The sequence below is a fragment of the Oryctolagus cuniculus genome, chromosome 6 (genome assembly GCF_051225735.1).
Source record: "Oryctolagus cuniculus isolate XC-2025 breed Fujian yellow rabbit chromosome 6, ASM5122573v1, whole genome shotgun sequence".
NCBI classification, from domain to species: Eukaryota; Metazoa; Chordata; class Mammalia; order Lagomorpha; family Leporidae; genus Oryctolagus; species Oryctolagus cuniculus.
In genome coordinates this window covers 78622004-78646762 of record NC_142872.1, presented here as the reverse complement: position 1 = coordinate 78646762, position 24759 = coordinate 78622004, and the positions used below count along the sequence as shown (strand labels likewise).

Here is a 24759-nt window from a genome sequence, read left to right as displayed (position 1 = left end):
ATAATACCTGTAACCTGCCGCGTGGGTGTCACCTGTCACCCCAGTGAGAGCACACAGAAAGGAGCAGAATGCACAGAAGCATTAAATTTAAGTGTCCTAAATCATTCCTGCTTCAGGCTCTGGTTTTTACCTGGATCATTTGCTACTTTATTTGAAACGGTCACTCAGAAAAAAGAATTACAGAAGCTTCTTGCATCGCCTTTCCAAAGATGTGTCCAGTGAACTATGCAGAAAGCAAGTTACAATATATACTCCGAATAACACAGATGCATGCATGCACTTATAGGGATATGTTTACTCATTGCTTCGTGTGGACCGCCCGGCGGCTCAGTCTCAGACCTCTGGGAAGGCTGCGGAGGCATTGAGGCGCGCCCAGTGAGCACGAGGGTCCGTTGGAGTGGCCAGGCTGCGGGGCCAGAGGCCAGCTTTGGGGACGGGGGCGGGGCGGATATGGGCGGGACTAGGGCGGGCGTACCCCACCTCCCCCATCAGCAGCTCTCCGCCCCCGGCTCCCCTGTTCTTGGCTGCGTCCTTGCCGAGTCCCGCCCCGCTGAGCAGCAGCTGGGAGTGGGTGCCGCGCGGCAGGGACTGCACTCCGCCTAACGGGCGCCCTTCGTCCAGAGCGCACGGCTGCAGATGTGCGGGGAACCGAAGGGCTGAACAGGACGTTGGAGCGCGCTGTTCAGTACCTTCGGGGGCACCCCCTGGAACGTTCCTTCTGCCTCAAGGAACCCAGAGGTGAGCTTTGGACTTTCGAGGCGCAGTCGTAGGTGGGGCTCCGTGCTGTGTGTGTGTGTGTGCATGCGCGTGTGTGGGGTTGAGAGGTGGGGGTGTTCTTGTCCCTGTGGGCTCATATCGGCAGTCCAGAGACAGTTCCGCCAGGGTTCAGAACTAGGAGTGGGTAGGGGACATCTCAGAAGCTGGAGGAGAAGGAGCGAGAGCTCTCCATCCCTGCCCTGTACCCAGGGGGTGCATCAGCTGGCGCGGCTGGCAACAAGAGGTTCGTGCTCCCTACCCCGTTCCCGAGGTTGTGCAACACTGGTGTGGGTGACAGTGGGTTCTGAGTCCCCAGATTCACCAGCCTCCGCGCGCAATTTCGGGCGCCAGCAAAGTTTGCCTCTTTGGCTCCAGCAGGTCCCGTCGCTCCCGCAGCTCCGCAGGTGCAGCCCATCGACCTCCGCCAGCTGCAGCCGCCCAATGATGGAATCCCCGGTTCAGATCTTCCGCGGAGAGCCGGGCCCCACCTGCGCTCCGAGCGCCTGCCTACTCCCCAATGGCAGCACTTGGTTCCCGGACTGGGCCGAGCCGGACAGCAAAGGTAACGGCACAGCCAGCGCCGAGGACGCGCAGCTGGAGACCGCGCACATCTCCCCTGCTATCCCGGTCATCATCACCGCTGTCTACTCCGTGGTGTTTGTCGTGGGCTTGGTGGGCAACTCGCTGGTCATGTTCGTGATCATCCGGTGAGCACGGGAGCACGGGGTCAGGGCGCCGCAGAGGTAGGGTGGAGCCGGGAGCGGGTCAGGGGCGGACAGTGGGCAGGATGGTTGGGAAGGTTTTCCTGGCCGGGTTTCTGAGATTCTCAGCGGGTGGGCTTTTAGAAGAGAAGGAAGATTTCCTGGCCGTTTTTGGTACGGGACTGTGGGGTTCACGCAGGGCGAATCCCAGCAGGCAGGGACATCTGGAAGATTTTAGAGCGACCAACCCCTTCACCCCGGGTCCCAAGCCCCTGCTTGGGTCAAGGGAAGCCCCAGGGTGGGGGCAAGGTCGAGGTCACCAGGTAAGGAAAGGAATCCCTACACGTGGCCTTTGGCTTGGTTGCCTGCACCAGGTTGGAGGGCTTTGTTTTGTCCCTTGAGAATACTTCTTAGGAAACATGTGAGACCTACTGAATGCATTGAAAGTAATTCAGAATTTCCTATGACTCATCAGACTAGTGTTAATGGTTTATGAAACACAGCCACTACACTATTTAGGGTTGTTGACAGCTATATAGGAGCCTTAATTAGGACTGCACTGCAATCTCATTCCTTTAGAAACTCTGACTTTTCCAAGGAAGCCCTCTCATTTATCCTCTAATGTTTGGGCCATGTAGCCTTCCAGAAATTGCCTTGGTGGTTTGGATTTTTCTCCATTCCCCCTTATCATAAGATATTCAAGGTTTTATTTTAATTGTTCTTTTGTGGAATTTTCTTGAGGTCAACTTCCAATAATAGTGATCTGTGTGTATGCTGATTTTCTGATAGGTGAAGTGACTCATTTTAGAAAAGAAAAGGAAATAAGCCAGCTTTGTTCTGAGTGATTTTTGATATACAGGTGTTCCACTTTCTGGGAAACTTATTGCTTGGAAAGTACATCTTTGACAGGAAGCTTAAGAATGAAAGCTGGAGAAATCCCTATGAATTCAAGGGGGGATGCAAATCGTCCAGATTAGGAAGTAGAAAGGGTGAAAAACACATTTCTTCCTTTTTTTATCCTGAATTTAGTTTTTTTAAAAAAATCTTTTATTTATTATGAACTTTAAGAATGTGCATCTTTCTCTTGAGAAATCATCACAAAAAATAATCCTGTTTATCAGTTACTTGTTTATTTATTGGCTTGAGAATATCAGGTCTTTTATCTCCATCTATGCTCTGAAACTAACAACCACCATTTAAATCTCCAAATACATACCACAAAGCTCATTTCACCTACGATATGTGTGCATAGCTTTGTACCTTCAGTTTCCACAATTGCTTATTGCATTTCACAAGACTTATATCACTGAGAGTCTGTAGAATTGGGAGGTGGATATTTTGAAAACAAATTGTCCATCCAAGAAGTTAGTAATCCCAGCACTAGTTTCCATTAAAGATCGTAGTAACCAAAAAAAAAAAAAAAAAAAAAAAAGAGAGAGAGAGAGAGAGAGAGAAAGAAAGCACAACTGTATTCTAAATTACAATTGAAACTCTAAGAACTGTTTGCTGCTTTCTTGGCAATAAAATATTATTCCACAAAAAGAGGACTTTAAGAAAAAATCAGCTTAGTTCCTACTAATCCCATATCTAGGTGCTCTTTTTGTTACTTGAATGATCATCTGAAGTTTTGAATTTGAACAGAACTTCATTGTTGCTTCTCTGCATCTTTTTTTTTTTAACATGGCACTGCAGACAAGGCTTAAAAAGGATGAAGAATCCTAAAATAACATTAAATGATATATACAAAGATAGGCCTGTCAAATGGAAGAAATAATGATTGTAGATTAACTAGGACTTTTAATAGATAAATTTTTCCAAAGATATCCAGACCTAAAATTTATTAAATGAGGATAAATTCATCTAAAAATATAAAAGAAGCTAGGTACCTAAGACAACATCATCGCTCCTTCCACTCATTTGCCGCTACTTGGGGGTTAAGTTTGAGAAGAAATGAAAAGTGCATAATTTTACTGCCCTTCTGCAATGGTGATCTACCAATACTAAAATGAGAGTTCACTTAAATCTATAGGTAAGAGGGTGAAGGAAAATTTAAAATTTGTTCATACTTCTCGGTGGTCAAAGAATTGAAAAATAAAACCTTTGAAGGAAAGTTGATGGACTTGGATTTGTTTAACTCAGGAGAAGAATGGACTGAGGATATAAGAGGGCAGTGCTGTGTTCACAGAACTGAGTAGAGCCCCTGTAGGATCCACATGTAGCTCTTCCAGTTGAAGGTGGGGGCTGGGCCACTGTGCCTGGAAAGGTAGAAAATCACTTTTGAGAAGGATAATCTTTTATAATGTTATACATGCAAAAGGTTCCTAGTGTAACTCAGTCTTATGGACCTTATTCTTTTCAATTAAAACAACAAGGAAAAGATTGATTTATGAAGCCGAGAGATAGAGAGGGACCTCCTGTCTGCTGGTTAACTTCCAAAATACCTATGATGCCTGCGGTTGTGATGAGGCTGAAGCTTGGAGCCTAGAATTCAGTACAGATCTCTCACATGTGTGGCCAAAACCCAAGTATTTGAGCCATGCTTGCTGCCTCCCAAGGTCTGGGTTAACCAAAAGGTGGAGTTGCATGTGGGTCTGAAACCCAGGACACCAGCATTTTAACCACTAGCCCAAATGCCTGCACTCTAGATTTGGAATTTAGATACTCAGATGTTCAGTAGATACAGATCTAGTATGGCCAACTCAGATCTGGGGAGTGGGAGCTGTGGAGAAAATTTGACTACTACTAGGCCTGCCTTACAAATAACTTTTCTCAGTGTGGACACCTAATGCTACCCACTGCCTTCTGAAGATATTTAAAGTTTCAAGGATTCTCATCATTTAATGTATACCAATTGCCATCCTTCCTTAATATTAGGATACATTAATATTTCACTATGAAGGCCTTAAAATTTGTGCACTTCAGCCTCCCTTCTTTCTAGGCTGTGGACCTTATGATCCACAGATATGTTCATGGGTGTAGGGTTCAGATCCTAATCCCATAGTCCTTTGACTTCCTTCTTTGCAAGTTACCCTCAGTGAGCACTAAGATGCCCATACCCTGGATCCCCAGGCTTGTTAGATAACCCTCCCTCTAATTTCTTCAACATCCATTTTCCCACACACCACAAATTCCCACACAGGGCTATCTCCTTCCTTATCAAAGATGTTTAAAACTAATGAACCATTAATATGAGTTATTCAAAAAGTTAAGGAAAACACCGTGTAGAGATTAAAAAAATTTTTGTATTACAATAAGCTCATCTTTTAATTTCATTTTCCATCAAATTTTTGAAGTACCTTCCATGTTCCAGGCAATTAAAGGTACATACTTCAGGTGAATTATTTTATTTAATCTTTACAACCATGGGTATATTATTGTCATACCAGTTAACACATAAAGAAACTAAGTCAAAGCAGGGTAAAGTGACCAAGGTCACGTTTTACTAACTCATGGGGCCAGAATGATCCCAGCAACTGACCCAGAGCCTGAGTTTTCATCCACCTTCTTACTCATTTATCACTGTAGAACTTCTACAAACCTTTGGGTACCTTCTTTCTTGGGGCATCTTCATTTTCTCCTAGGCAGTGTGTTCTTCTCTTACTCAGCCCATGCTCCATGAGCCCATACTGCAGCCTCTGTCTTCCCAACACACCCACCTGCTCTGCTTTGTGTCTTTCTGCCACTGTGTTTCACTGATGCCTTACCATTCAATCAAGCTCATGATTCACTTCCTTTATTCCTATACTTGGCCCATTGAATGCTTTGGATAAAATCAAATTTTATCTTTTGTCAAGGCCAAGTCACTGTCCTAAAGTGTGTATGACTTCAATTCTGCCTAGAAATTTTCATGTGCTCCTCTCCTATTTTGCATGAAAAACAAATTTTCATTTCCCTTAACAAAGGAATGATTTCTAAGCTCTCTACCTGCCCTTGTTCCCCTCAAGTTCAGTGAATGGCTCTACCCAGGAGTTCAATGAGATGCAAGAATCCACCCCCTGAAAGTGCCCATCTCTGCCTGTGTACACAGGCAGCCACTGTCCCCTCATTGAGGAACTTTTCCCCTCAATCCAATTCTCTGATCCTGAATTTTGAATCTCATTGTCTCATTGTAGAATCTTTGCCACACCAGGTATCTCCTTTCTACTGAGTCCACAATCTCTCCCCCTCCATTTGTTTTTGTCCCATTGGAACACAGACATACTCAAGTATCTGTCATCTTACAAATGGTAAGGCAATATCTACCAACTCGGTCTTTTTTCTGGCTTCCCTTAGCCAACAGTCCTTTCATATCCCTAACCATCATTGTTGAACGAGGAATAATCCCTGTTCTCTGTTGTCTTCCAACTGTTCCTGTCCTCACCCTTGGGCACTGCCCTCAGAGCAACAGTGCTCCTGTTCCAGGTGCTGCTTTGAAATTGGCTGTCCTTTGACAGTGGGGATTTAGCATGCTTGGCCAATCTTGTTTCCTGGCTTTCTTCAGCAGCATCCTCTGCTCAGCTTCCATTTACATTCTCTGGACTTTGTTTTGGTTCCCTTCACAGAAACAGATTCCTCTTCCTCCAATGCATCTTACCTTTTTTAAAATGTGTATTTACTTGGGCAGTTTCTCTCTCTCTCTCTCCCCTTCTCTCTCTCTCTCTCTCTCACACACACACACACACATCTTCCATTCACTGTTCACTTCCCAAATGGCTGTAACAGTCATTTCTGGATCAGGTTGAAGGCAGGAGCTCCATCTTGGTCACCAGTGTAGGTGGCAGAGACCCAAGTATTTGGGCTATCATTTGCCACCTTCCCAAGTGCATTAGCAGCAAACTGGATCAGAAGTGGAGACACTAGGACACTGTTATAGGATGCTAGCTTTGCAAGTGATACACCGTGCAATGGTGTAAGTGATGCTGCACCACAACGCCAGCCCTTCTAATGATCCTTAAAGGAACTCCAGGATCTTCTTGGCTGTCTTTTGTCTTTACTTCATTTACTCTGTGTATTCATCAAGGTTTAAAGAGAGAAGCAAAGGTGGTAGGGAATATGAATGATGAGAGATTTTTCACAAGGAATTGACTAGGCAAGTCTAAATTCTGTAGGGCAATGCAATGTATTGGTTATAATTTGATTATTTCACAAAGCTTTATGTGTTGGGATTTTATCACAATTGTGAGATATGAAGAGAATAAAAACAATTCATTGATAGTGTTTAGGTGTGGGGCCTCAGGGAAGTGAATAGGATTAGACAAAGTCCCTAGGTAGAGCCCCATGATTGAGTTCTAGCGGCTTTATAAGGAAATAGAGATTACATAGACACTCATGCATCCTGTGTTTTGTTGTGTGATGCTCTGTGTCAGCCAGAAAGCCATAAAAAAGATGAGGTAATCATTAGGTGAGGACCCTAGACCTTGCACCTCTTTTACTTATAAAGTTATCTGCCATGTGTATTTCATTATAGTAATCAAAATGGACAAATACAGACAGGAAACCAGGAAGGGCAAGCTGCTATTGGTAGGTGGAATTTCTTCTTGCTTTAGGGGGGCAGCTGCACCACCAGGGTCTTCAACTTATTGGATTGAGATAACACTCGTTATCTGGGATGATCTTCCTTGCTTAAGGTCAGTTAATGATGGACTTTAATCATGTCTACAAAGCACCTGAGCCACAGCACTTAGATGAGTGTTGGAAGACCCAGGTACGATAGCTTGGCCGAGGTGACATATCACACCAACGATCATGCTCCTTTCAGTGGTTTCTGCCATTCTTTTGGCCATAACTATTACTGAATATCCTAAATGTCTGTCTTCTTCTCCCTGTTACCCATCCCTCTCTTCAGAATCATCAGCCCCCTTCCCTCTGGGTGGCTCTCCATACATAATGATCTCTCAGACACCTAGGTGTATAGAGAATCTGTCTGCTGGGGTTGCCATAACAACAGAAAATTAGCATCTCACCTGAATTCCAAGGTCAAGGTGTCAGCAGGGTTGGAGTCCTCTCAGGCTTCTCTCCTCGGCTATTAGGCCATCTTATCCCTATGCCCAACATGGTCTTCTCTCTGTGTGTCTGTGCCCCAATCTCCACTTCTTAAAAGGATACCTCTTGCATGAAGGCCTTTCAAAATGACATCATATTAACTCTTTTTAAAAATAAAAACTATTCAATTGAAAGGGAGTGAGAGACTCCTTGTACTGAGTTACTACCTGAAAGGGTACATAAAAAGTTGCAACAGCTGGGGCGGGCCAGGCCAAGGGCAGGAGTCAGGAACTCCATCCCAGTTCTACCAGTTGTCAGTGGGTGGCAGGAACTCAAGTACTTGAGCTATCATCTGCTGCCTCCCAGATAACATTAGTGGGGAGATGGATTGGAAGTAGAGTAGCCAGGACTCGAACCAGCACTCTGATATGGGATGTGAGTGTCTCCAATGACAGTTTAACCTACTGCGTCACAGTGCCCACCTCTCATTTTACTTTAATTACCTCTTTAAAGATCATGCTTGCAAACGTAGTCACATTCTGAGGTATTGGGGGTTAGGACCTCAACATAAGAATTTTGTGGGACACAATTCTGCCCATAACACTGCCCATCCTCTTTCTGTTTTCCCTAAGACAGCATCCTCCACAGGCTACATTTCCCACATTAATTATGTCTATGTTGTTTTTGTTTAATAAAGAAAACCTGTACTCTGGTAAAGGTATATTTGTGAATTAATTGTTTGATAAATAAGGAAAAATATTAAGAAAATAAGAGCAAGAATCAGAAAATTCTTTACTTTTCCCTTTGCCTATTAGTTTCCATTCATTTGTCAGCACCACAACAAAGACTTCTAGAGTTAATCCTCTCCTGACCTTGTCCTGAGAATAGAAGACATTTGCTTCCCTAGAATTCAGCCTTGGCAGTAGTGAAATTTCCCCAAAGGGATCACTTTAAAAGGATCTTAGAGTAAAACGAAAATCACAAAAGTATTATGGAAACGGCTCCATTTCCTGAACTAAAATTTTTTCTCCAGCCCACCCAAGCTTGCTCCTAAATGGGAGGAAGAGTGTTTGTTATGCAAGCTGTTGAGTGGAAATTCTATGTTCCACTCTCTTAGACCATCTTAGTTTTTTGGTGGCAAGTACTGCCTCACTCTGGTAACCCCGAGTCATGTTGTTAGCAAAGCTGTGTTGCTGTCCGAGAGTCAGAAGCATGAGAAGGTGAAGGGTGACAATCTGAGTATCTGCCAGAGAGCCTCCCTCTTCTAGCCCACGTTTCTTGTTCCCTCAGAATAGCTTTATGTGCATATGTGTATATATATATATATATATATATATATTCCATACTCTCACAAGTGTTAGTGTAACTCACCTGAGATCCTAGTACCATAGCACAAACAGAGAGTCATGACACAAAGGCAGAGGTTCAATGGTAGCTGAATCATTTGCTGCTGTCTATTGATCTCAGTCTATCTTGGTCTTTGATTAAAATAATAGGTTCTAGGAGTGGTGTTGTGGTGCAGCAGGTTAAGTCACTACTTGGGATGCCTGTATCTCATATAGAAGTACCTGGGATGGAATCCCATCACTGCTTTCAATCCAGTTTCCAGCTAATACAACCTGGGATGCAGTGGATAGTGGCTTAAGTGCTTGGGCCCCTGCCATCTATGGGGGAGACCCAGATGGAGTTCCAGGTTTCTGGCTTTGGCTTCACTCAGTATTGGCTGTTCTGGGCATTTTGGGAGTGCACCAGCAGATGGAAGATTCTCTCTCTCTTTCTCTCTTTCTCTCTCTCTCTCTCATTCTGTCTTTCTAATAGATAAAAAAAAATTTTAAAAATCATAGGATTTAATTTTCATTAAATCCTTGAAAGCACTAAAATTGTCTTGAATGCAAATGTAGCAAAAGTAACTTTAGAAATTACTTCCCAAACAGCCCATTTTTCATTTCTCAAAGTAATATCTGCATATTTGCCAACCTCTTAAAAAAACAAATTAGTTTCATAGTAACTGCTTACAGGGATTAGCTACAATGATATTCATATGATTGCAGTGGGAATTTAAAGCCTTGTGGAACTGTTTCAGGAATCAGAGACTAAACTGGCACAATAAGAAAGGAAGACAAGGCAGGAGAGGAGGCAGGGTGAAGAGAAGAAAGAAAACCAAATTGGTGCTCTCAAGCTTTCAAGGACTCCAGGCAAAATTGTAGCCTTCAAAATCATTTCATGATTGTGTTGACTTTGTAGTTTTTTTTTTCCTGATGTGTTGTCTTGGTTTGAGGAGGAGCTTATTTCTCACAGAAAGCAAAGAGCTCATTTCCATTAATCATTTTGCTGGATCTTGAACAACAGTGTCGTCTCAAGAACTCTGCCTTTGGCACCTCCTTCATTCAGGATGCACTCATTGCTGTTGCTTGGGAAGTCTCTGCTCACAGCTAAAACCTGTGCTAATATCTCCTACCCTCATGATGCCTACTTGACACACTAATCAGAATGCTTTTCTAGTGACAGAATTCACAGAATTGCATTATTTCTCTGACAAAATACCCAACTCCTTGAGAAACTTTCATCTCTGGAGTCCTTTGCTTAATACACGTGGATTCTGAGAACTTTTGAGAAACCAGATAATACTTCTAAGACTTTTTTTCCTCAGAGTTTTCTTATTCAGAACAAGTGATGGCAGTGGTATCCTTGGGTTGCAATATGGGTTATTAGGGCTGTGGCAGGTAATTAATAGTAACAGCAATAACAACAGCAGCAGCAGCAGTGGTGATGACAACAGAGACTGGCATTCATGTACCAGATCCAATTATCTACGACCAGAGCCGGTGCTAAGTAATTCTATGCATGTCTCATTTAATCATTGTGACAATTGTATCAGATAATAGAAAGTTCTTAAAACGCTGTGTGTCACATAATTAGTCATTAGTAAATGCTTAAAATGATTTTTTCCTTCTGATGGTTAAGGTCCTCTGTGGCCTGACACCACTGTTCCTATCTTTTCCGGCCTCCCATTAATCTGCAGCTCCTTCCCTGAGCCAGTTAAATCCATTGGCTCGCTGACCCCTGAGTGAGACACTAGCCATCAAATCTCTCTTGTCTGTCCAAACCCTTCTTAGAGCTCAAGGTCCTGCCAATTTCATGCTCACTACTTGCTGATCTTCTCTTTGATGTATTCCTTTAGTTCTCATTAAATTTGGACTCAGTTTATGAGTTGGTTAATAACATCCTATGGGTCAAGGACTGCCAGTGAATTTATTTCCCAGTCTTCCTCAGAGTTCAGTATATTGCTGATAGGCACTTCAAAAGGTGTGGAAAAAATGAAAGGATAAATACTGAGAAGAGAGATGAATGTAAGTCGAGAAGAGACAGTATGTGTTTGCCAACATGACAGAACCAACAGAGAAATAAAGTCTAAAAATAGCTGAGTTCAATAAAACAAAAAGTGTGTTAGTTTTCAAAGGTATATCAAGATGAGGGTTTTATAGGGCCAGTGTTGAGACTTAGCAGGTTAAGTTGCCACTTGTGACACCAGAAACCTGTAAGAGTGCTGTTTTAAGTGCCAGCTGCTCTGCTTCCAATCCAGCCACCTGCTAATTCACCCAGGAAGACAGTAGATGACCCAAGCACCCTTGTCATCCATATGGGAAACCTGGATGGAGCTCTGGGCTCCTGGCTTTAGCCTGGCCCAGTCCTGGCTGTTGTGGTCCTTTAGGGAGTGAAATGAATCAGCAGATGGACAATCTCTCTCTCTCTCTCTCTTTCTCTCTCCCTCTCCCTCCCTCCCTGTCTCTTCCTCCTTCTGTTGCTCTGCCTTCAAAAATAGATTAAATTTTGATTATACTGCTGTCATGAATATGGAAAGAAGTTCCTGATTAAAGAAGCATCGTTTAATTTAACAAAACAAAACTCAAACTTGAGCAGTGTACTTCCATAGCAAAGGCTGCTAATAACCCAGTACTTAACTCTTGTACTTGTGTGCTGTCAGAGTACAGTATCCAGGTGGAAGGGGATGGAAGCCCTGAGATGCCTGTGTTGCAGGGTCAGTGTTCCTCCTTCTGGTGCCTCATTTGTAGGGTGGCAAATGTTGTGCTCTCCCAGAAACCTGGCCTGGTGATGTTGGTTCCTGACAACTCTGTAGATAACTTTGTTCCCCTCACCATCACACAAGCACATATGGATGCTGATTTTGAGTTCACTCTTCCATTTGCTGTAAATGGAAGTACAGTATCATGGCCTTGAGTTAACGTGTCCTGGGAATATTTTTAACTCTGAAACATCCCCCACTGTGGCTCCTGCCCAAGTTCCCTAGTGAATGCCTCTTCCTGGCCTGCCCTTTGTTCCCTGCCCAGTGCACTGCACCATCCTTTCCAGGTTTGCAGCATTGTCGAGTTTAGCAAGGACAGCCCACAGAATTTGCTCTTTCCAAGCCATATGCTCCTGCAGTGTGTATGCTAAAAAGTGCAGCCACTTGCTGCCAGCCCACCTCCAGATTTTCAATATAAGCTAGAACTCCCACTCAGATGGGAGTTCTAACCATTTTACTTGAAATGGTTGTGGATTTTTGTAAAGCAGTGGAAATGTAAAATGATTTCATATACTATCATAGTAAGAAGACTTTCTGCTTTTTCACCCATGAGTGTACCATGAATGAAATGACTTACTATTGGTTAGTTGACCCAACAGGTCACCCAGACTATCCCCAAGAATAAGAGTCTTGCTCTGTGTTCACACACTCCCAGGGTCCAGCCCGAAGTGAAGACATAAAAGACTAGCAACAAATATTTGTGTAACTCATAGTTTATTCATTACTTGTGTTTATACCCATAAGCTCTCCCCTTACAAACATGTGTCCTTGAGCACCTTGGAAAAGGGTCCCTGCTGTGATATTCCTTACAGAGCTTCCTTGAGGTCCTGTCTCTGCTGAAATGACAAACCTCACCTAACGCACTGAACATAACCTTATTCAAAAATGTGAGGGGAAAAAGACACACATATGGGTCAACCAGAAGGTTCTTTGTGAGAATCATGTATGACACATACACAAAAGTCCAAATACCAGACTTTGTAAATTATAAAGTGTGGGGCAGAGTAGAGGTAAGAGTACAGCAATAGGGATCAAACACTTCGGTCTGAATTTCTGCTAAACTTTTCATCATGGGATCCCTTTGAGAATGTTCAGGACAGCCTTCTGAGTTGCTTCTTCTATAGAACAGAGGAACTAACATCTATCATATGGACTTACTGTTTGGGTTTAAAGAAGTAAAACTGCTGAGGAGTACAGCGAAGTGCCTAACACAGGGAGCTTTTCAAAATATACAGTTAGTAATGATTATTGCCCATGTTTACTCTGCTTATTCTGAGCAATGATGACAGAATTTGAATTATTTGTAAATTCAAGACATGGGAAGTTTCTTTCATATGTTATTTAGAAATTTTTTGAGAAACCAGAAACAAGCTATCACTCAACATTTTATGATTACTCAGAGATGCATACTACATTTTATGGTAATTTGTATATCATTCTATTCATATTTTTCCAGTGTGTAAGGTCCCAGCTTTCATTTTTACTCTCATCTTTTATATTCAAGCTGAATTGGGTAAATGTGATCATGGCAGTGACTTAGAAACTATGTCTCCCTTTGATTCCTGTGCTAGTTAGCAGCTCCCCTCCACATGAGAAAATGAAATATATCAGGCATATTCTATGGCTCAACTGTAGTTCATTATCTTTGGAACTCTATGAGATAAGCATTATATTTTCCACTTTACATTTGGAGAAACTGAGATTTTAGGATGGCTAGTGGCCTCTCTAAAGTCTACCCATTCAATGGATGGAAAAATGAGGACTAGAACCCAAGTCTGCCTGACTTTATAAAGCAAAGAATGCCAAGATAACTTCATAAAGAAAGAGGGGATATCAGGGCCACAAAATATGAGATGTGATAGGAAAGATATTGCCTGTTGGAATCTTTGCTAGATTTTTATTTGGAGGAAGTTGAAAGAGTAGAAGATAAGTTTTATAAAATGTATTTTTCAAACATAAAACTACATATTTAAGAAGATAATTTCTGAGTAGCATTTTTCAATGTCTCTCAGAAGCATTTACTTCTTTTGCAGTAACTACACTTGCTTGGGTATACCTATGCATTTTGAAAGTCTATGCTGTGACACTTGGCCATACTTATCAAGTCACTTTTTAAAACTTATGGGTCATTTAATAATGTGTAAATAAAATATGTACAGTCAAAATATATTTTTACATAAGCTCCTCACTCCTCACTCCAATACCTGTGTTTTTGATATTGACCAAAGTTCTTTGGCTGCCTTTTCATTGAATTGACAAGAGACCAACATGTAACCCAGACAAGGTTTGCTGGAGGCTTGTGCTCCCACACAATGGAGACAGCATGGTACTGGCTCCCCAGTGGGAATTGAACAGGAATTTTTATTGGTCTGGAGAGGAGTGACTGTGCTTTTTCTGTTTCTGCCTTGTATTCTTTTGCATACAGTTCTTCAGTTTGAACTCAGCTCCATGTTCTGTGTAGGTGCAGTTGCTTCTTTTGCACACAACACACTCAAATTGACAGTGTTGCTCACTACTGCCACCTAAGAAGATTATATATGGGTCTCACAGGGCTATTGTGGGCTTGTAAGCTGGCTGAGGAAGTCACTAATTAGGCATAAGGAGTCTTTTATGGTGGTTAGAGTATGAATGCTCCTGATTGGTTTGGAGCTGGAGGTAGATACAAGCAGGTTGGGAGGGGTTTGGCTGAATGAGGCATCTTCCCAACCTGACTCAGTTTCAGTGCCTTCCCATCTCATCACAAACACATCCACTTCCTGACAAGGAGAGAGGAAGAAAAGGGGAAACTTGGATGGAAAGGAAGGGTTAGTGGGTGCTGAGGGCAAAGTGTAATACTGTGGGTAAGATACTTTGGGTTAGGCCATCTACTGCCTGGATATCATGTACTGCAGGTTAGGTTTTAATGTCCTTATTTAACGAATTAGTCATATATTGAATTTCGGCTCAGCACTGTTAGACTTCACATTAAACCACACTGCCTCCAAGAGGAGCCAGGGATGCGCTCTCAGTAAATGGGAAGTGTTCTTTACATGGAAATTTCTGTGTTGAATGGACATAGATGAATTAATTGTGATAAAGTCTACAAACCCGAATTATTTAGGAAGTAATTAACATAATGATTTTTCCAACATACTTTGGTTCTTGACCTCTGAAAATCTGATGGTATAGTCTGGAATGTTTAAGCTCTATAGATCTCAGAGGAAGCATTCTCTAAACAAAGCCATCCTTTTAATTCAGTTTCGGTGGAAAAGTGTTCTAAACTTCATGTTATAATGGAAAGAATGATTCGAGTTTATAAAGAATCTTTCTGATCCACCTTGAAAATTACTGTACCAAGAAAGATGAGACAAATGATATATTTTAAAAATTTCTCTTTTTAAAAAATTTCTCAAGAGTAAAGAAAGATAGAATTATTTCTCACCTACTCTACTGGACTACATTTAGTGCTATGACAGCTATAAGAAGAACTCAGGCTGTTTTGTTTAGGTAATACATTTTAAATTACAAACCAGTGGCACAGTAGCAAACAAAAATCAATATACCTAATTGTATTTTAGCCACTGAAATTTTATACACTTAAAAATTGAAAACTATTTGCATTAAAAAACATTATAGTTGTAATGATTGATTTTCCAAACTAACCCTGAGGAAAAAATGTTTTATTATTGTCTTACACAAAAGAAAGCAAAAAAGGTATTTAAAAATGCTTAAAGTTGAGCAACATTGGGTCAAAATGAATTGTAATCCACAAAATAAAATGTACATTACATGCAAGTCTGTTGAAAGGATCTTTCTGCATATTCAGCTATGTATCTATCTATGTTATCTTGTTTGACTTAAAAATGGTGTACTTCTTTTAAAGGCAGAGTGACAGAGAAAGGAGGAGGGAGAAGAAGAGAGAGAGACAGAGTCCCCCATATGCTGGTTCAATCCCCAAGTATCTACAACAAGCAGGACTGAGATATGCCAAAGCCATGAGCCAGGAACTCCAAGCAGGTCTTCCAAATAAGATGAGGGGCAGGGGCCAAAAACCTTAAGCCTTCTTGTGCTGCCTTCCCAGGAACATTAGCAGGAATCTGGATCCCAAGCAGAGCAGCTGGGACACCATCCAGCACTCGCATGTAGGATGCCTGCATCTCAAACAGCAGAACCAGTTCCATGTCTTTTTTATTTAAATATTTTTGAACAAAGTCCTAGAATAAAAGCTAAATAAAGTCATAGATCTTTTTTCTTATTACCCTAAATGTCTAGAACAGTTATTTTACATGTTAGACACTCAGTGAACATGTAAAGGATAAGTGAATGAAAAAGTAAAGACAATAATCCAAAGCTATTTACTTTATGGGTTTTACATGAGGATAGAGGAAAATGCTATTGTCTCTTGTCTTTTAGATACACAAAAATGAAGACTGCCACCAACATTTACATATTTAACCTGGCTTTGGCAGATGCTCTAGTTACTACAACCATGCCCTTCCAGAGCACAGTCTATCTGATGAATTCCTGGCCATTTGGAGATGTGCTGTGCAAGATAGTCATTTCCATCGACTACTACAACATGTTCACCAGCATCTTCACCCTGACCATGATGAGTGTAGACCGCTACATCGCTGTGTGCCACCCTGTGAAGGCTTTGGACTTCCGCACGCCCTTGAAGGCCAAGATGATCAATATCTGCATTTGGCTGCTGTCATCCTCTGTTGGCATATCCGCGATAGTCCTCGGAGGCACCAAAGTTAGGGAAGGTGAGTGCTCTCATTTTCACCCTGTTTGTGAAAATGACTTCTGACCATACAGACTTAATTCAGAAGTGAACAGAGCACAACTAAAGAAAAAAGTCAAAAGAGAGTGGGAAGGAGTTATGTAAATACAAGCGTAGTTGAAAACAGTTCACGGAAAAATTGAATTGAAAGGCAAGTTTAGTTTGGTGCAAACATATTTTGAAATTCATGCATTGTTTCTTTTTTAATAATACATTTTTTTCCACAAAACTTTTGAGGACCCATCATAGAACCCCTACACCTGTGAAGATGGAAAACACATCGATTTTGTGTCTCTCCCTCCTCTGAACACAGAGTAGGATATGGACAACACGAGAACACAGGCGCTCGGCTCTTCTGTTCTGGAAGTGCTTCTCAGAGTCTGGAGGGGTGAAGACCAAGTAAATAAGGTTGCACTTTTGGAACACAACCTAGAGATTCCAGGCACAACTTCTCACTCCTTTTCATTCTCTGTAACGAGGAACCTAACTCATTAGATGCTTATTCAGGTTCTTGTTTCCTTTTCCTAAAAGAATTTCTCCACACCACTGTCTTGTTGTTTGTCTGTAGGTCATTCAAAGCCAGCTTCAAAAGTTGATGTTACCCATAGATGGGCAAAATCATTCTGTTTTGGACATGTTTGTTCTTGCCTCATGGAAATAGGATGATTGATGTTCTCCCTGTAGTTCTTATTCTGGACTGCACATTGAAATCCCTTTAGATACTTTAGAAAACACTGCTATTGGAGTCCAGCCCCTGGAGGGTCTGGTTTAACTAGTGTGGCATGGATGTCAGGACATTTAATATGTCATCATATGACTCTGGCCTGCATCCAAGATAAGAACTACTGTTCCAGGATTTTACTTTACTAGAAAGAGAGAAAACTATGGACATATCTCTGTTTCTAATAGAAATTCACTTGGGGGGAGGGGAGTAGAACAGTCACTCTGGACTTTATAATATTATTTGGGGGCTCCAACAGGAGTCTAAATGCTCCAGTTTATTGGGGATATTCATGATACTTGTGAGAACAGAAAATTGAATATGTGCGGTGAGAACTTTTCAGGTAACAGTAAAAGGGCTGGCACTAAAATCATAGCTTATTTTTCATGATGCATGTTTTTCTTTTCTTTGTTTTTGACAGATAGAGTTAGACAGTGAGAGAGAGAGAGACAGAGAGAAAGGTCTTGCTTCCGTTGGTTCACCCCCACAAATGGCCGCTATGGCCAACGCCACGCTGATCTGAAGCCAGGAGCCAGGTGCTTCCTCCTGGTCTCCCATGCTTGTGCAGGGGCCCAAGCACTTGGGCCATCCTCCACTGCCCTCCCGGGCCACAGCAGAGAGCTGCCCTGGAAGAGGAGCAACCGAGACTAGAACCTGGTGCCCATATGGGATGCTGGTGCTACAGGCGAAGGGTTAACCAAGTGAGCCACGGCGCCGGCCGATGCATGGTTTTTATAGACAAATTTTTAGAGCAGCTTTAGGTTCATGGCAAAGTTGGATAGAAAGTATAGAGTTTCCCTATAGCTCCCACTCTCACACATGCACAGTCTCCATGACTATCAATGTCTCCCACCAGAGTAGGACATTTATTAAAACTGATGAATGACAATGACACATTATCACCCAGAGTCCATGGTTTATACTGGGGTTCACTTTTGGGGCTATACATTCTGTGGGTTTGTACACATGTATGATGACACGTATCCTTTTCCTAAAAAAATCCCCTTCCTTCCTTCCTTCCTTCCTTCCTTCCTTCCTTCCTTCCTTCCTTCTTTTCTTTCTTTCTTTCTTTCTTTCTTTCTTTCTTTCTTTCTTTCTTTCTTTCTTTCCTTCCTTCCTTCCTTCCTTCCTTCCTTCCTTCCTTCTTTCTTTCTTTCTTTCTTTCTTTCTTTCTTTCTTTCCTTCCTTCCTTCCTTCCTTCCTTCCTTCTTTTCTTTCTTTCTTTCTTTCTTTCTTTCTTTCTTTCTTTCTTTCTTTCTTTCTTTCTTTCTTTCTTTCTTTCTTTCTTTCTTTCTTTCTTTCCTTCCTTCCTTCCTTCCTTCCTTCCTTCCTTCCTTCCTTCCTTCCTTCCTTCCTTCCTTCCTTCCTTTCTTTCTTTCTTTCTTTCTTTCTTTCTTTCTTTCTTTCTTTCTTTCTTTCTTATTAATTAATTCATTTGAAACACAAAGAGGAAGAGACAGAGAACTCCTGTATATTGGTTCATTCCCCCAAATGCCTGCAGCAGCTGTGACTGGATCAGGCTAAAGCCAGGAGCCAGAACCCCAATCCTGCTCTCATATAGGTGACAAGTACCCAACTGTCTGAGCCATTACCTGCTGCCTCCCAGGATATGCATTAGCAGAAGATAGAATCAGGATCAGTCAAGACTCAACCCAGGCACTCCAATATGTGATACTGGTGTTCCAAGCAGCATTTTAACCTTAGACCAAATCTCCACCTCTTGTATCCTTTGTTTTTTAATGTGGCATGATCTGTTTCTTTTGAAACTATTAAATGAGTTTCCAGCAGAGCCACAGCAGATAATAAGCTATAATATTTGGTAACTTTCAAGAAATGCCCAACTTTCTCTATCAGATAAACATTTTCAAATATGATTAATCACATGCAGGATTTGTTTCCTCATACCTACGAAAAATGAAAACAAACTGCATGGAACTCTTCAGAGACCTAGGTGTTTGTGTGTAACAACTCCAATTGGAGAGGAGATGCTGCATATCCACTGTGAGCATGAGGGGAATGGGCTGAAGAATAAAGATGATCGTCCTAGGACAAATGAAGAGCTGATTTTTACATTTCATATTTCACTGGTAGACTTAATCACTACATTCCTTCTAATCATTGTCAGAAAATGACATCTTAGAGTAAATGGATTTCGATTATGCTTTTGAAAGAGGAAATGAAGATGTGGCTTTTCCAGGAAGGAGTCGTTATAGATAAATGTGTGCAGATGCAATGGGAGAAAAGCTCCACCAGTTTGGGAAGAAGATTAATTTGTGCAGCAAAACAGAGAGGAAAATGGGAGGAAATTAAAGTGGACTTATTTTCCATTGCAAATATTACACTCAAGTGTTGCTTATCACTATTTCATCCATGAGGAAGGACCAGGACAAGGAGAGTTCTGCCTGCTCTGTAATTCTTGATTTCTCAGAAACAGGAGAAAGTGTGGACTGCTTTGTGCTTGGGAACAGTGAGCTTCTATGCAAATAGTTTAAAAGGTACTGATCCTGAGACCCTGCTCTTTATAATATGAAGGTTCCTACAAAATAATACTACCCAGCAAACAGAAGAAGAGCAAATGAAACTATTTCCTAAGTATCATATAAAGGTATTTGTTTTATCTGAATTATGTATTAATGTTACCATGATGAAAAATATGTCTGATTTACTCCGAAATCTTACAATGATGATTCTTTTTTTCCAGTTCTCTGTCATGCTTCATTTTCCCTCGTCTCCTCTTTTACTTTTTTCTCCTCCTTCACTTTTTTCTCCTCCTTCTCTTCCAGAAGTGTTACCCATATTTCAGTAATGCCCTTCATTACAGTACATGCAGTTGGTTCCATTAAATCACAACACTTGGGTCATATTTAGACAAATTTCATATCAGTTTTATTTACCTGAATAAAACAATTAATGTTTGCTAGACAAGTTGGCTGCTTTTAAACTCAATGGCAAGGTTTAAATATTTAGTCATTTATTACAAATAAACATTAGCTTTTGTTGCCAGTGCATTAGGTCTTAGAGAACTGTTAATAAATGGAAACATTTTATAAGTAAGTGTCATGCAGTAAATTAACAATTTAGCTCTTTTGAAAGCCATCAGTAGATAAGCAATGTTGCTGTATAATCTTATTTATTCTACAGCATCCTGTGTATTAATGTAAGTGGCGATTTGCTAGCTTCAGTGTTCTGTGCACACAGATAGCCTGGGTAATACAATATGGATATGCAGTTGTTTCTAATTTGATGATGTCCATCAGGTAATATCATCTCATTCTTATTGGACCTTTGCAATCGCAGTGATTAAAATTCAAATTCAGAACACTCTGCATCTATGGGAACAGCAATAACAAACTTTGTTGGTTTTGTTTTCCTGTAGATGTGGATGTTATCGAATGCTCCTTGCAGTTCCCGGATGATGACTACTCTTGGTGGGACCTGTTCATGAAGATCTGCGTCTTTGTCTTTGCATTTGTGATCCCCGTGCTCATCATCATCATCTGCTACACCCTCATGATCCTGCGCCTGAAGAGTGTACGGCTCCTTTCTGGCTCCCGAGAGAAGGATCGTAACCTGCGCCGGATCACCAGGCTTGTTCTGGTGGTGGTGGCAGTCTTTATCATCTGCTGGACCCCTATCCACATTTTCATCCTTGTGGAGGCACTGGGCAGCACCTCCCACAGTACGGCTGCTCTCTCCAGCTACTACTTCTGCATTGCATTGGGCTACACCAACAGCAGCCTCAATCCCATCCTCTATGCCTTTCTTGATGAAAACTTCAAGCGGTGCTTCAGAGACTTCTGCTTCCCCATTAAGATGAGGATGGAACGACAGAGCACCAGCAGAGTCAGAAACACCATCCAGGATCCTGCTTACATGAGGGATGTTGATGGGATGAACAAACCAGTATGACTAGTCGTGGAGATGTCTTCTTACCTTTCTTCTGGCAGAGAAGAGTTCAATGATTTGGGTGTCACCCAGATAACTACAGCAGTCTGAGATGGAGAGGAAGAATTTTTTAACAAACTTTTAGAAACCTCAAGGTCTAAGTTGTAAGCTGCAGGCTGCATTAAGAACCCAGGTCATTGCAAGCATCAAGCAGTAGAGAGGAAGTTCAAAAGTCTGGGAAGCAAATGCACTCTTCTCTAGGGCAGGGAAGCAAGACCGACTCCAAATTTCTTTGGTGAACCATGAAATGGGTCTTTACATTCTGGGTACCTAGATTTACTTCAGCACTCATCTGCTGTGGCCTTCCTATGCAATGTGGTTACAAAGCTCTGTTTAAGAAGAAAGGAAGAGAAAAAAAGTAAAGTGTTGTTTCAGAACTTAGTGAACATCCAATCCAGATATCTGATATTGACAGCAACAATCTAAAAAAAAAAAGAAATAAAAAGAACCTCTTCTAGGGCTTATGCTCAGCTTGCTTTATGCTGTGTGGACATGCATTTCCTGTGCCTGTGTGGTTAGAACTCTAGCCGAAGTATGAATTGGAACCACAACTGAAGTATCTGAAGTTCATGTACAGTAGAACATTTTCTTGATATTTATGAACTTATTTAAACATATAAAAGTTGATTTCTGATCCTGTAATTTCTTGAAAGCTACAGATGTTATTATTTTTATTTTAGCATGGTATTCTGTTAAAAAACCATCTGATAAAGCATGCCCTGCTGTCACAAAATATAAAGTGGCTTAAATACCACAAGTGTATATAGTTTAATCTGTAAATAATATTCTATGTGCAAATAAGAAATGGGCTTGCCCTCTAGCCAGGAAATTTCTCAAGTGCATACTAATTATCTTCCCCAAGTTATTAAAGGTTAAAGCTGAGATACTTTGTCACAACAAAAGCTACTCTCTGGGAATCAGTCACAGTGCTATCACTTCCAGGCCCCATGAGCACCAATTAGTCCTTTAATAGTGCTCATAACTCACATGGTAATGGATCCCACAACTTTTAACTCACTCCCAGTTGTAACCTTGGCAGAGCCTAGTTTATTTGCAGCATCTCTTTATGAATGTTACCAGAGTCTCTGTTTTCATAGGAGAGATTCTCTTTGATTTGTATAGATCTCAAGATATTATTTTGTGTCTTTTAAAAGGAGGTAGAATTGCTCAAAGAGGCTTGGATGCACCTTTCAGAGTATGCTCTGAAGGACACGCCTGCTGAGGATGAAGCTATGTACATCACATTTAGGGTAATTTTGCTAAAGCTTCCAGATGATACAAAAATTCCCTCCTGTCCCCTGAAACTTATGGTTTTAGAGGTAATGGCCCTTTCTGTAATTTACCCGGGAAGAAGGGGGGATAATTCACAAATAATACCCATTGCCAAGCCTATATCTTATTAGGCAGTATTATGTTGAATTTAATACAAAAATTGGATGTATAGACCTACAGAACTATAGACACCACTGTATCTAAAAGCTCTGTTCACCAAGCATTTTCTTTCTAGCGAATGACATCTCTCCTGGTGGAAACAGTCTTTGTATTGAAAGTTTTACATGTGGCTTCAGGATTGCACCATGTTCATGTTTGTCCCTATTTTAGATTTGCATGGCATCCATGACTGATGAGGGCAAGCAGCACTGAAGGACTTGCCTAATGAAAATAAAATGCTCCCTTGAATATTTCTTAAATTTTATTAAAATTCTTAGGTGTTCATGGCATTATTATAATTGAAGGTGGGTAAGAATGGCTTAAAAGTTGGTTGGCATGAACCTTGTAGTTAAAAACCTTGGTTGCAGTAAAACAGGGATATCCCCACAAAGAGTAGTTCCAGGAGCAAACACTACTGAGATAGAAAGCATAAAATCTCTATGGAAAAGCAAAACCTTTGAGATTTTCTTGGTGGACTCTTAATCATGGCTAAAATGTAACAGAGATACAATGATGGAATGAAGCAAAAGTTCTATTTAAAGAACAATTCCATTTCAATTGCTGTGATTGGTGTCTGAACTCTTGCCTAATTATCCTGCAACTTTTCTTATGTAAGTATGCAGCCTACAAGATTAGAGAAATATGTCTAGTGTGTCTGTATTGGGTGTTCCAAGCTTATTGATTATTGTTAAAACTGACTTCCCCTAAACTGAAAGAGGAGAGAGAAGATGAGAATGTTGCATTAAGGGCATTGGTTTTAAAAAAAAAAAGGGAAACACATTTGATAGCAAAAATACCACTCAAATGTGTTTCTTTGTCAAAAATGTGTAGGGTGTGTGTGTGTGTGAGAGGGAGAAAGAAAGAGAGACAAACGGAGAGAGGGAGAGGGCACATACATTCGTGTGCCTGTGTGTACTGCTGAGAAGCAGTGATAACATCACCATTTGTTCACTATTACCACACAATGCATTTGTCCAAGCCCCATTGCCTCTCAGAGACCTCCCATCTCTTGATATTCCCTTTTGCTTGCCTCAAATAGAGGGTGCCCTCTGATGTGTCTCATTGAGACTGGAATTGCTTATTTCTAACCTTGAGATCAACTGTATGAACAATTTTTGGAAGACAGGTCCTCCTGAAGGTCATGGAGAGTACAGAGAGGTGAACTGCCTGTGGAAGAGGCAGCATCAAGGATGAAACCAAACCTCTAATGGTGACAAGTGACAAGTGTGGAAACATTGTATCTCAGACATTTATAAAGCTAGACACATCCTCTATGCAAACAGTTCAAGACAAAGCTCCAGGCTTAATACTAAGAAAGGGAACATGACCTGGAAAAAATCAAGGAATATTTACATGTATCTAAAGTAATTGATTCTATTCTGTGATACAATATTGCTACCTAGCAGTTCTTAAATTTGTATAACTTTCATTTATGAATAATTTTTGAGAGGTCAAGAGACAGTGAGAGATAGATGATAGATAGATAGATAGATAGATAGATGATAGATACATAGATATATATTTAGATAGCTTCCAATTAGTGTTTCATTCCCCAAATGTATGAGCGCTAGGCTAAGCCAGAGTCAGGATCCCATTCCAGTTTTCCCATGAAGATAGCAGAAACCCAGTTATTTGAGCCAGGATCTGCATTAGCAGGAAGCTAGAGTCAGAAGCCAGAGGTGGCTGTTGAACCCAGGTACTCCAATATGGGATGCAGGCATCTTAATTGGTGTTATAAACACAAGGATGAATTCCTGCTCCTATATATCTATCATATGGTTCATCTAGTACTGGGGCATAATAAAATGACTAAATAAAAGGAATGAATTTCATTGATTTTGAATTAAAGTATTTTGAGGAGAAAACTCACAAGTTTGTATGTCCATTCAATGAGATATAATTTCTAAGCAAAACTGATTTGGATGAGTCAACATAAATGTGAAAGTCTTGTCCAAAAAGGGCATAAACTTACTTGCACTAAGGTAATTTTCTTCTCTGGATCAAAAGTGCATTCATATATTCTTTATTATAATGTATAATATTTATATCTTATACTTCCAGAAGATGATCATTATGCATTATATATATATGATTGTGTGTCTTGCAATAAAATAAAAATGTACCTGTTAAAAATAACCAGAAAATATTGTGGCAAATCATTTCTTCTTCAATGACTTCAATGATGCTGCCCTTCAGAAATAAAAACAATACTAATTGTTTCTCAAAATTGTAAGAGTTACTCTAGGGTTTCATTTATGACAATGATATGGATGATTAATGGAAAAGAATAGAACATGTAAGAGTTACACTAGGATCTGACATTCTGAGACCCATGATTCTTTAAAAAAATTTACCTGTTTTCCCATTTATGCTGTCAAGATACCAGAATCAATGTTGA

At 41.0% G+C, this 24759-nt stretch overlaps 1 protein-coding gene across 5 annotated transcripts; it reads left to right on the top strand.

The window, feature by feature from the left end:
* The first annotated feature begins 501 nt into the window (after positions 1-501).
* OPRK1 (opioid receptor kappa 1) lies at positions 502-24505 on the top strand. 5 transcript variants are annotated; one of them, XM_008255522.5, is made up of 4 exons: positions 502-738; positions 1132-1463; positions 15895-16247; positions 20362-24505. In XM_008255522.5, exons 2-4 carry the CDS (start codon positions 1198-1200, stop codon positions 20892-20894), a joined length of 1152 nt encoding a protein of 383 aa, XP_008253744.1. In that variant the 5' UTR covers positions 502-738; positions 1132-1197; the 3' UTR covers positions 20895-24505. The 5 variants fall into 5 exon arrangements, with proteins under 5 accessions (XP_008253744.1, XP_089191352.1, XP_008253745.1 ...); XM_089335226.1 differs by having other exon boundaries at positions 529-738; positions 1135-1463; positions 15951-16247; XM_008255523.5 differs by having other exon boundaries at positions 529-738; positions 1135-1463.
* Positions 24506-24759: the final 254 nt, after the last annotated feature.